General features: G+C 40.9%; 1 protein-coding gene across 1 annotated transcript in view; it reads right to left on the minus strand.

Annotated features, from left to right (window-relative positions):
• The window catches only part of LOC139062725 (trichohyalin-like), a 6,967-nt gene extending 3,537 nt beyond the window's left edge, over nucleotides 1-3,430 (minus strand). The window contains 6 exon segments of the mRNA XM_070544375.1: nucleotides 27-1,014; nucleotides 1,017-1,929; nucleotides 1,932-2,580; nucleotides 3,038-3,134; nucleotides 3,263-3,348; nucleotides 3,426-3,430. Of these exon segments, the coding sequence (XP_070400476.1) occupies nucleotides 27-1,014; nucleotides 1,017-1,929; nucleotides 1,932-2,580; nucleotides 3,038-3,134; nucleotides 3,263-3,348; nucleotides 3,426-3,430 (2,738 nt within the window).
• Nucleotides 3,431-12,247: the final 8,817 nt, after the last annotated feature.

Here is a 12,247-nt window from a genome sequence, read left to right on the forward strand (position 1 = left end):
CTCTCTCTTCTTTCTTTCTTCCTTCCTCTTCCTTCCTTCTTCTCTTCTTCCTTCCTCTTCCTCCTTCTTCTTCTTCCTCCTCTACCCTTCTTCTTCTTCTTTCTTCTTCCTTCCTCTTCTTTCTTCTTCTTCTTTCTTCCTTCCTCTTCCATCTTCTTCTTCTTTCTCTTCTACTTCTTCTTCTACCTTCTTCCTTCTTCCTCTTCTTCTTCTCTTCTTCCTTCCTCTTTCTTCCTCTTCCTCTTCCTTCTTCATTCTTCTTCCTTCCTCTTTCTTCCTTCTTCCTCTTCCTTCTTTCTTCTTCTTTCTTCCTTCTTCCTCTTCCTTCTTTCATCCTTCTTCCTCTTCCTTCTTCTTTCTTCCTTCCTTCTTCCTCTTCCTTCTCTTTCTTTCTTCCTTCTTCCTCTTCCTTCTTCTTTCTTCCTTCTTCCTCTTCCTTCTTCTTTCTTCTTCCTTCCTCTTTCTTCCTCTTCCTTCCTCTTCCTTCTTCTTCCTTCTTCCTCTTCCTTCTTCTTTCGTCTTCCTTCCTCTTTCTTCCTCTTCCTTCTTCTTTCTTTTTCCTTCCTCTTTCTTCCTCTTCCTCTTCCTTCTTTCTTCCTTCCTCTTTCTTCTTCTTCCTCTTCCTTTCTTCTTCCTTCCTCTTTCTTCCTTCTTCCTCTTCCTTCTTCTTTCTTCTTTCTTCCTTCTTCCTCTTCCTTCTTCTTTCTTCTTCTTTCTTTCTTCCTTCCTCTTCCTTCTTCTTTCTTCTTCTTTCTTTCTTCCTCTTCCTTCTTCTTTCTTCTTCTTTCTTTCTTCCTTCTTCTTCCTTCCTCTTTCTTCCTCTTCCTCTTCCTTCTTCTTTCTTCTTTCTTCTTTCTTCCTTCTTCCTCTTCCTTCTTTCTTTCTTCTTTCTTCCTTCTTCCTGTTCCTTCTTTCTTCCTTCTTCCTCCTTCTTCTTCTTTCTTCTTTCTTCCTTCTTCCTCTTCCTTCTTCTTTCTTCTTTCTTCCTTCTTCCTTCCTCTTTCTTCCTTCTTCCTCTTCCTTCTTCTTTCTTCTTTCTTCCTTCTTCCTCTTCCTTCTTCTTTCTTCTTCTTTCTTTCTTCCTTCCTCTTCCTTCTTCTTTCTTCTTCTTTCTTTCTTCCTCTTCCTTCTTCTTTCTTCTTCTTTCTTTCTTCCTTCTTCTTTCTTCTTCTTTCTTCCTTCTTCCTCTTCCTTCTTCTTTCTTCTTCCTTCCTCTTTCTTCCTCTTCCTCTTCCTTCTTCTTTCTTCTTTCTTCTTTCTTCCTTCTTCCTCTTCCTTCTTTCTTTCTTCTTTCTTCCTTCTTCCTCTTCCTTCTTTCTTCCTTCTTCCTCCTTCTTCTTCTTTCTTCTTTCTTCCTTCTTCCTCTTCCTTCTTCTTTCTTCTTTCTTCCTTCTTCTTTCTTCTTTCTTCCTTCTTCCTCTTCCTTCTTCTTTCTTCCTTCTTCCTCTTCCTTCTTCTTTCTTCTTCTTTCTTCCTTCTTCCTCTTCATTCTTCTTTATTCTTCTTTCTTCTTTCTTCCTCTTCCTTCCTCTTCCTTCTTTCTTCCTTCTTCCTCTTCCTTCTTCTTTCTTCTTTCTTCCTTCTTCCTCTTCCTTCTTCTTTCTTCTTTCTTCCTCTTCCTTCCTCTTCCTTCTTTCTTACTTCTTCCTCTTCCTTCTTCTTTCTTCCTTCTTCCTCTTCCTTCTTCTTTCTTCTTCCTTCCTCTTTCTTCCTCTTCCTTCCTCTTCCTTCTTTCTCTTCCTTCCTCTTCCTTCTTTCTTCTTTCTTCCTCTTCCTTCCTCTTCCTTCTTTCTTCCTTCTTCCTCTTCCTTCTTCCTTCTTCTTTCTTCTTTCTTCCTCTTCCTTCTTCTTTCTTCTTTCTTCCTCTTCCTTCTTCTTTCTTCTTTCTTCCTTCTTCCTCTTCCTTCTTCTTTCTTCTTTCTTCCTCTTTCTTCCTCTTCCTTCCTCTTCCTTCTTTCTTCCTTCTTTCTTCTTTCTTCCTCTTCCTTCCTCTTCCTTCTTTCTTCCTTCTTCCTCTTCCTTCTTTCTTCTTCTTTCTTCCTTCTTCCTCTTCCTTCTTCTTTCTTCTTCTTTCTTCTTTCTTCCTCTTCCCTCCTCTTCCTTCTTTCTTCCTTCTTCCTCTTCCTTCCTCTTCCTTCTTTCTTCCTTCTTCCTCTTCCTTCTTCTTTCTTCTTCCTTCCTCTTTCTTCCTCTTCCTCTTCCTTCTTTCTTCCTTCCTCTTTCTTCCTTCCTCTTTCTTCTTCTTCCTCTTCCTTCTTTCTTCCTTCCTCTTTCTTCTTCTTCCTCTTCCTTCTTCTTCCTCTTACTTCTTCTTCCTCTTCCTTCTTTCTTCCTTCCTCCTTCTCCTTCTCCTTCTCCTCCTCCTTCTCCTCCTTCTTCTTCTTCTCCTCCTTCTCCTCCTTCTTCTTCTTCTCCTCCTTCTCCTCCTTCTTCTTCTTCTCCTCCTTCTCCTCCTTCTTCTTCTTCTCCTCCTTCTCCTCCTTCTTCTTCTTCTCCTCCTTCTCCTCCTTCTTCTTCTTCTCCTTCTTCTCCTTCTTCTCCTTCTTCTTCTTCTTCTTCTTCTTCTTCTTCTTCTTCTGTCTCCCAGCATGTCAACAACGTACAAGTATTGATTTGCAAAAGAAATGTGTATGTGTGTGTTTGAGGCAAAACAAAGATTTTAAATCATTTTGTTCGTTCCCTGACAAAACATGAACTCCTGCTTGTTGCTTTTCCAATTTAAAAAACATTTAGTTTAAAACATCCTGCAGTAATTCACGAGATTGAACAGTAGATGTCAGAAGAATACAGGTTTAGTTTCCGAGTCTTCAGGTTTGGTGCAGTGTGACCATTTTTGATTTGAGGAAATTTGACTTACAGGTGACAGAAAACCAAGGTTTAACTGGTTTGAAACTTGAAAGTTTTTCACCCACATGCTTTTAAAACATCCTTACGTTTGATCTGATTCACATGAAACATGACTGAGAAATATCTGTTGACAGTGTCCAGACCGTTAAGTTTACAGGACCTCTTTGCATCGTCTTAACAATGAACAAACGTGGAGGAGATCAGATCCATCTGTCCTTCCCAGTAAATCCTCAGAGTAACACTCAAGCGTCTCCGCTCTGGAAACAGATCTTTACTTGGCTTTGTGCCTGTGACACAAACACGGTGGCTGGAGGATGAGATTGGAATGGAATCAGTCTGACGCAGTTGGTGGATCATAAAACAGCAGCAGGTTTATCATCGACCTGCTGGGGGGCAGGGAATGACACTCTATCACCTCCTCTGAACCGTACGCTTCCCTCACCACCAGATTCTTTTTCCTCGCTGGCCTCCTTGGAGATGAAACACCCAACTGTTCCTGATCTGATGGGGTCAGGAGTTCAGCTTTCACCAGCTCTCTAAACAGCCGTTTTTAGCCTAAAACGTTAAACTAGATTCACTGCATCTGCATTAATTAAATTTGTGTTTTCCCATTGTAAGGTTATGAAGTTCATGGTTTTCAACTCCATACAGCTGGCCCCTGGGCACAATAACACCGTGTAGAAAAACCAAGGTCGGGTGTTCCTCAGACTGTTTACATTCCAGGAGAAGAGTCCGAAGGAGAAGAAGAAGCTTTCCTTAATCAAAGTACTTTATTTGTGATTAAAAATATTAAGCAAAACAGATGTTGATCAACAATAATCAAGTGAATGATCTGTGAAATAAATATGTCATTAATTATGTTTAATGAAACCAGGACTACGGCACAGACAGACTGACCCTCATCTCCATAGAAACGCATGACACATTGTTCCAACCAATCAGAGCTTTCGGCTGCCGTAGGAGAATCTGGCTTGTTGACTTAAAGTGTCCAATCCGCTTTACTAAAACTTATCAACAATTCAGAGATATAAAACAAGGCAACGCCATTTTTAAGTCAGTTCCATCTTGACTTCAGTTCTATTCACCATCATCCTAAAGGAAAGTGCAGCCTGTCCAGATGTGTTTTCTTCTTTAAACTAAGAACTGTGAAACGGGAGATTTTCGTCGTTTAACAACCAGACGACGTCCTTTCAAAATAAGAGCACCTGCTGACGCCGCTGAACGGTACCGGGGTCGACCCTCCAGACGGGCTTTGAAACGTTGTGATCGCTGCACCGACAGCTCCATCGTACATCCGAGGTTTCCAGACCTGGCATTTCCTGATCTACCTGGGAGACCCCACTGGGTACGTACACGGCAAAATAGCGGCTCATGTCATCACTTTATAAGCCTCGTGATATCTAGTCATAACATGGCTGTATGGAGTTGAAAACCATGAACTTCATAACCTTACACCATAATGCAGATGAACATATTTATGATGGAAGTTGTTAAGCTACAGCAGACACGATGAAGTTCACCAACATTGCTGATAACTAAATTACTTGAATACCCATTTTAGTTTATGGTTAATGTAGTTTTTTTTGCCTCTAAACTAAACAATTTTGATCTGGAATCCATAAATAGATGCAGCTTCAGAACTTGGATAAAACTACAACAACAAAGTGGATTTGAGTGTTTGTGTGTATATATACATACATACATACATGTATATATATATATGTGTGTGTGTGTGTGTGTGTGTGTGTGTGTGTGTGTGTGTGTGTGTGTGTGTGTGTGTGTGTGTGTGTATATAAGTATGTAAATGCTGACTGAGAAAAAAACATTAATTCAGGTTTTTATGAATTAAATAAAACAAAAAAGGAAGAATTTCAGTAGAACTTTTGCATTTTTTGTCATCTCAATCATCACAAGTCCCCTGACTGTTTATTCTGAACAACAGTTGCATCTTCAGCAGCAGATGAAACACCTTAGTGTTTTTCACTTTTTCAGTCAGGTCCAGCATTCACCGAACACGTGAAAACAACCGAAGACGCCAGCACTTCCTGCTGTTCTCCTGCTGATCTGACATGGGACATTTTTCACATGCCTCCAAGCTGCAAGCTTTGGAAACGTGAACCCCGTCAGGCCAGACAGCGAGTGCAGGCTGGCTGTGGAAACGAGGGATCAGTTACACAGGAAAGAGTCCAGCTCAGTGGTGTCTGTTATAGCTGCAGGCGGGTCCCAGACGTCTTTGTCTTCTGGATTTATTATTAAATGAGCACCAGTTCCTGTAAGTGGAGGTGGAAGTCAGGTTCTTTCTTTCACTTTCTCTAAAGCCATAAATGTATCATTTTGTTGGTGATTTAATAAAATGATAAAGTTGGAAATTAAAAGTTCTCTTCACGTTTCAATGTTTTTAATGTGGATTTAATTCTAAAACCTTTTTTTAATGTCTTCTTTAAAAAATTGTAAAAACGTATTTTCATCAAAACAGCACTCATTTAACCCTATTTATAAAAAACTCAACTTCTTAGAATAAAGACTCCTCACTTCATAAGACTCTGAAATTCTTCTTAAATTAGCCCGTTAACTCAAAATTTGATTTGATGCACACTTCTGCAAAATGAGATTTTTTTTTGTGGGGGGGGGGGATTAACTTTTTCTGTAGAAGAATAAACCTTTAAATAATAATAAAAAAAATTATTGCTGGTGGAGGAACATGAAGCTCAGAACAGAGATGATTTACTAAACAATCATTTGTAATGTTTCTGCTACAGGTAACATGTAACGTGAGCAGAGAGAAAACCCCCGATAGATTATCAGTCTGAATTAAAAAAAAGAGTTATTTTTCCATCCTCACCATGTTTGTTGTGTGGCCGTCCAATAATCTCCACAGTTTCATGCTCCCACTGGCATTTATCTAAGCTAAGCAATGTTTCATAGGAATAATAATCAGTAGTTTTAGTTTACCAAGAATTCAGGCCAAAATGAAAAGGTTTTGCAAAAGTGAATTAATTATTATTTATTAATGTAAAACAAATCCTTTTCAACCTACAGTATGTTCTCAAAGACATTATATCTGGTGTTCAAACCAACGTTGTTATAACCTCATGTTCATGCTAACCATGACCACATTTCATCATTATAGCCGCCGGCTGCTGCTCAACATCATTATCATACATACTAGTGAGGCACCAGCTTGCAGGAAGTATATTTGGACCAGAAATAAAACGAACATCTGTTCAATACTTGAAGAATTCCCCATTCTGACAACAAAAATTAACCTGAGTTGTTTCTGTCTGTTTTAGGACACGTTCCTGCTGCAATAAGCACATCCTAGTTTGCTGAAATAATTTTAAGAGGACTGATCAGATGTTCAGCTATGTTTAAAAAGTCTATAATCTTTTTTTTTTTTTTATAATTTAGGGACATGACACATTGATCTGTTGGCCATAAGTGTAAAAACTAAGCTGATCTGACAGGTTTCCCTGCTCGTCGTGGTTCACATCCAGTCCGTCTCACTGCAGCAGCTGAATGGCGGGCTGGGGGCTATTAGGACACAACACTCCCTTCCTTTCCACTGCACACCTGTGCTCCAACTGATCCAAAATAACACCTCATGGTGTTGAAAAAGTTCAGAAATGTCCTTGAGCAGAACAACCACTGATATACCAAGAGGTTCTGAAAGTTCCTTTTGAAACAGCCATAGGTTCACGTTCTGTCCTCCACCTGTCTTCTGTCCACCTCAGCATCTGTGTATAAACCCTCAGCGAGTATAATAGATATATCTGTTCAAATGTATATGTACATGGAAATATGTAAAACAATGTCCATTTCTTTTCTGTGAAATAAAAATTCCACCAATGATGTATTTCCAGGCTGCACAGTGGCACAGTGGTTAGAGCTGTTGCCTTGCAGCAAGAAGGTCCTGGGTTCGCTTCCCAGCCTGGGATCTTTCTGCATGGAGTTTGCATGTTCTCCCTGTGCATGCGTGGGTTTTCTCCGGGTACTCCGACTTCCTCCCACACTCCACAAACATGACTGTTAGGTTGATTGGTCTAAATTGTCCTTAGGTGTGAGTGTGTGTGCATGATTGTTTGTCCTGTGTGTCTCTGGCTCTCTGTCCAGGGTGTACCCCGCCTGATTGCCCATTGACCGCTGGAGATAGGCACCAGCCCCCCCACGACCCTACATGGACAAGCGGGTTCAGACAATGGATCGATGGATGGTTGTATTTCCAGATGAGTATGTTTTGGCTTCAGCCCAGCCTAGTGTCAACTACACTACTTACTCTGATCTGTAATTGTACGTAAGCTCAGAACTGCACAAACAATGCAAAATCAAAATGAACATTCGATCGTTCACAAAAGGCCGTGCTCACTTACATGAGAACTCTTTCATCACCCAACAGAAAGTCATGCCTATACATATATACATATACAGTGGAGCAAAAAAGTATTTAGTCAGCCACCGATTGTGCAAGTTCTCCCACTTAAAATGATGACAGAGGTCAGTAATTTACATCATAGGCACACTTCAACTGTGAGAGACAGAATGTGAAAAAAAATCCACTATGGCAGGATTTTTAAAGAATTTATTTGTAAATCAGGGTGGAAAATAAGTATTTGGTCACTTCAAACAAGGAAAATCTCTGGCTCTCACAGACCTGTAACATCTTCTTTAAGAAGCTTTTCTGTCCTCCACTCGTTACCTGTATTAATGGCACCTGTTTGAACTCATTATCTGTATAAAAGACACCTGTCCACAGCCTCAAACAGTCAGACTCCAAACTCCACAATGGCCAAGACCAAAGAGCTTTCGAAGGACACCAGGAAAAGAATTGTAGACCTGCACCAGACTGGGAAGAGTGAATCTACAATAGGCAAGCAGATTGGTGTGAAAAAATCAACTGTGGGAGCAATTATTAGAAAATGGAAGACATACAAGACCACTGATAATCTCCCTTGATCTGGGGCTCCACGCAAGATCTCATCCCGTGGGGTCAAAATGATCATGAGAACGGTGAGCAAGAATCCCAGAACCACACGGGGGGACCTGGTGAATGACCTGCAGAGAGCTGGGACCACAGTAACAAAGGTCACCATCAGTAACACACTACAACGGCAGGGAATCAAATCCTGCAGTGCCAGATGTGTTCCGCTGCTGAAGCCAGTGCATGTCCAGGCCCGTCTGAAGTTTGCCAGAGAGCACATGGATGATACAGCAGAGGATTGGGAGAATGTCATGTGGTCAGATGAAACCAAAGTAGAACTTTTTGGTATAAACTCAACTCGTCGTGTTTGGAGGAAGAAGAATACTGAGTTGCATCGCAAGAACACCATACCTACTGTGAAGCATGGGGGTGGGAACATCATGCTTTGGAGCTGTTTTTCTGCTAAGGGGACAGGACGACTGATCCGTGTTAAGGACAGAATGAATGGAGCCATGTATCGTGAGATTCTGAGCCAACACCTCCTTCCATCAGTGAGAGCTTTGAAGATGAAACGTGGCTGGGTCTTCCAATACAACAATGATCCCAAACACACCGCCCGGGTAACAAACGAGTGGCTCCGTAAGAAGCATTTGAAAGTCCTGGAGTGACCTAGCCAGTCTCCAAACCTCAACCCCATAGAAAATCTGTGGAGGGAGTTGAAAGTCCGTGTTGCTCGGCGACAGCCCCAAAACATCACTGCTCTCGAGAAGATCTGCATGGAGGAATGGGCCAAAATACCAGCTACTGTGTGTGCAAACCTGGTAAAGACCTAGTAATCGTTTGACCTCTGTAATTGCCAACAAAGGTTATGTTACAAAGTATTGGGTTGAATTTTTGTTATTGACCAAATACTTATTTTCCACCCTGATTTACAAATAAATTCTTTAAAAATCCTGCCATGTGAATTCATGGATAATTTTTCACATTCTGTCTCTCACAGTTGAAGTGTACCTATGATGTAAATTACTGACCTCTGTCATCATTTTAAGTGGGAGAACTTGCACAATCGGTGGCTGACTAAATACTTTTTTGCCCCACTGTATATATATATATATATATATATATATATATATATATATGTGTGTGTGTGTCCATCTCTCTCTCTCTCTCTCTCTCTCTCTCTCTCTCTCTCTATATATATATATATATGGATTATTAGGAACACCTTGTCATCTTCTCTTGAATGCCATTATCTAACCAACCGATCACATGGCAGTTGCTTCAATGCGTTTAGGGGTGTGGTCCTGGTCTAAACAATCTCCTGAACTCCAAACTGAATGTCAGAAAGGGAAAGAAAGGTTATTTAAGCTATTCTGAGTGTAGCATGGTTGTTGGTGCCAGACGGGCCGGTCTGAGTATTTTACAATCTGCTTAGTTACTGGGATGTTCATGTACAACCATTTCTAGGGTTTATACAGTTTATTTATTTTTTTTTTTTTTTACTCATGATGAAGTTTTAAAACAACTGATGTCAGTCCCAAACATAATCTGTAAAGATGTTGGTTAAACTCTGCTATTGCAAAATTTGCTTTGACAAAAGGATTCCCTCAGAAAGGCATTACTCACATTACAAGTCATCTCACGTGTGAAATATTTTTGTTTTTACTTTCCAAGTCGTTCCAAGATTAATAATTGCATTTTTTTAAATAATAAAAAAAACACATAATCCAGAACATAAATAATTTTTAATATTTATATTATCTCCATGGGCTGCCACCTTACCGTGGTGGAGGGGTTTGAGTGTCTCAATGATCCTAGGAGCAAAGTTGTCTGAGACTTTCTGCCTCTGGTAGTGTCACCCATGGCAAACAGGTCCTAGGTGAGGGATCAGACAAAGAGCAGCCCGAAGACCTCTTATGATGAATTATAGAAATGGAAGCGTTGCGCGGTACAGTCTGCATTTATGCATTTTTTCTGATAGGTCATTTTTGAGCTGGTTAGTCCTGCCTCTCATGTACCTCTCTGCCTTTGAGTAACCACACATACGCTGCTCAGTGCTGATTGACTTAGAATTCTTAGGGGATGGGGTTATTTGCATGGGAGAGTTACCAGACTCGTTCTCTGTGCAGAATTAAACAGAGGAAGAGTCTGGCAGGCCAGGCTACCATTTACCAACATAAACAGAAAAAAAAAGGAAAAAAAAAACTACCAGATGTTACAAAACTCCAGAGTGAGCTATTTTACAGAATTCGAACCACAGACTGTTACAGTGAATGAGGAAGAAGCAGCAGGAGAGATAAATATTTAACCTGCTGGATGTTCTCATGAGAAAAGGTCTGTTTGGAAATCCTGCAGCATCATTTAACCTCTCCTCTAAAGCAACAGGGTGTTCAGCTGCACAAACACAAAAAAAGGCTCCATGCTGGGATCATGTGTTCCAATTCCCATGTATGCTGCTCCACGCCTGTACGGTGTCCTATAAGGGTCAGAACTCCAAGGTTCCATATTAACCTGGTTCCAAGATGTCAGCTCTGCACATGTGTGCTAACTTTAGCACTGCAGCGAGGAAAGCACAAATGAAATTGTTTAAACACTAAATGGTGTTTTTTATGGTTTGAAACCGCTCCGCCTTATCTGCAGAACAATAAGCAGACAGGCAGCGTTTGGCTTTGGAAATAATGGAATTGAATCACTCCTCCCAGCTACAGAGATGACGGAGGTAAATTGCAAATTGGTGGCTGCAGAGCGATGATTGGGCGTGCATGCGTGCACACTTGGCTGGAAATTAGATAAATTCAGACTGGGGCAAAGTTTCAAATGCCAATTTAATTGAGCTGAAGGATATTGTTCAGGGTTCCACTCAGAGTCTCTGCAGGATGAGGCTATCTGTGGGAACACAGCCGTTTGCTCCATGTGATAAAAATAAATAGTTAGATAACCTCGTTGTGACCTTTCTTAAACTGGAGTGTTCTGGTTTTAATGCTTCTGTTGGCTGCTGTGACCTGTGTGGTCCCAGCAGAGATGTGATGGTTCCCATCATTCCAACTGGATGGGGAAACAACCATGCATGTGGGTTTAAATATTAACTGATGCTTTTATAGATCTGAGCATCTTAGGCACACAGATATTTTCATAAACATCCCTGTTGATGCGCAACATCATGTGCTCGAGATCGAAAGAAGACGGCGCATCCCCAATTGACCATTGTTGTGATTATCTGGCCGTTGTCAATCCATTAAGCTAAATGATGGTTAAAATCTATCAGCATGGTTAACACATGCAGCTCTGTAAGCTGCACAAGAAGACGAAAGAAGAGTAATGCAAAACATTACAGGTTTCCAGTTGATAAAATAACCAAAGGCAATGGTTAACAGCCATGAAGAGAGTTTGTTGGTGCCAACCATGGGCGTCGCACCCATAGGGGATGTGGGGGTTTCAACACCCACACTTTTCTTATTGAGATGGTTCAACACCCACACTTTTCTTATTGAGATGGTTCAACACCCACACTTTTCTTATTGAGATGGTTCAACACCCACACTTTTCCAGCCGTTTTGCAAAAGGAATAACTGAACGCTCCTTCTACGGAATAGTTTTTGTTGTCCAACTTTAAAGCCAGCTGTGTTAACATTCAGTGATAAATAAAGTTTGTCGAAACCTCCACCGCCTCTACCCGAGTACACCTATGGTGCCAATGTACCTGAGAGATTAAAAAAGTAAAATATCAGCCCCACATGTGCAGACACGAACAAGTTATCACCATCTAATGACTTAAGCCTTATTTATTCATGTATTCATAAAGTCTTTGTCCCTCCTGAGATCTGCCCAGCCTCTAACGTTGTTTGCCTCGTGTTTGTTTACTGAGCTCATCAGAATAAACAGAGCATCTGTTTTATCTCCGAAGATGAACCATTTGCTCTGTAACGCTGATGTTTTATCTCCACAAATAACACAAGCCTGAAGGAGTTCTGCTTTGTGGTGGAGTTGCTAATGCTGATGGTTAGTTCTACTAGCCGAGACGTTCTCTGCTGTTTCCTGGACACTAAAACAACAACACCCTTCTTCATCACGAGTCAAGATGGGTGAGTCCATGAATGTTAAGTGACAGTGACGTAGATCTAATCCTAGAGTTTCACCATCTTTTTTCTGCCAGAAGCTAATGCAGGAGATAGGTGTAGGAGTCTATTTTCATGTTCAGCCTGCATGAAGTCTGTTGCATATCTGTCTGAGGTGTTTTTTTGCAGAGCAAAGCTGCCTTCCCGGTGGAGAGTAACTCTGAAGTGCCTTTTTTTTCTCTCCACCTGAACCAACCCTCATGTAACTCTCTTATCTCTAATAAGGTAGCGCAACTCGAGTTGCGAATGACCACAGTCACCAATTCTTGTCATGTGTCTTGCCCATGCATGTCTGATCTCTGAATTGTGTGCACTGAAACTCTGACTTCCCTCTGGGATTAATAAAGTATTGATTGATTGAAAAACTCAG

Source organism: Nothobranchius furzeri, chromosome 14, assembly GCF_043380555.1.
Source record: "Nothobranchius furzeri strain GRZ-AD chromosome 14, NfurGRZ-RIMD1, whole genome shotgun sequence".
Taxonomy (NCBI): Eukaryota; Metazoa; Chordata; class Actinopteri; order Cyprinodontiformes; family Nothobranchiidae; genus Nothobranchius; species Nothobranchius furzeri.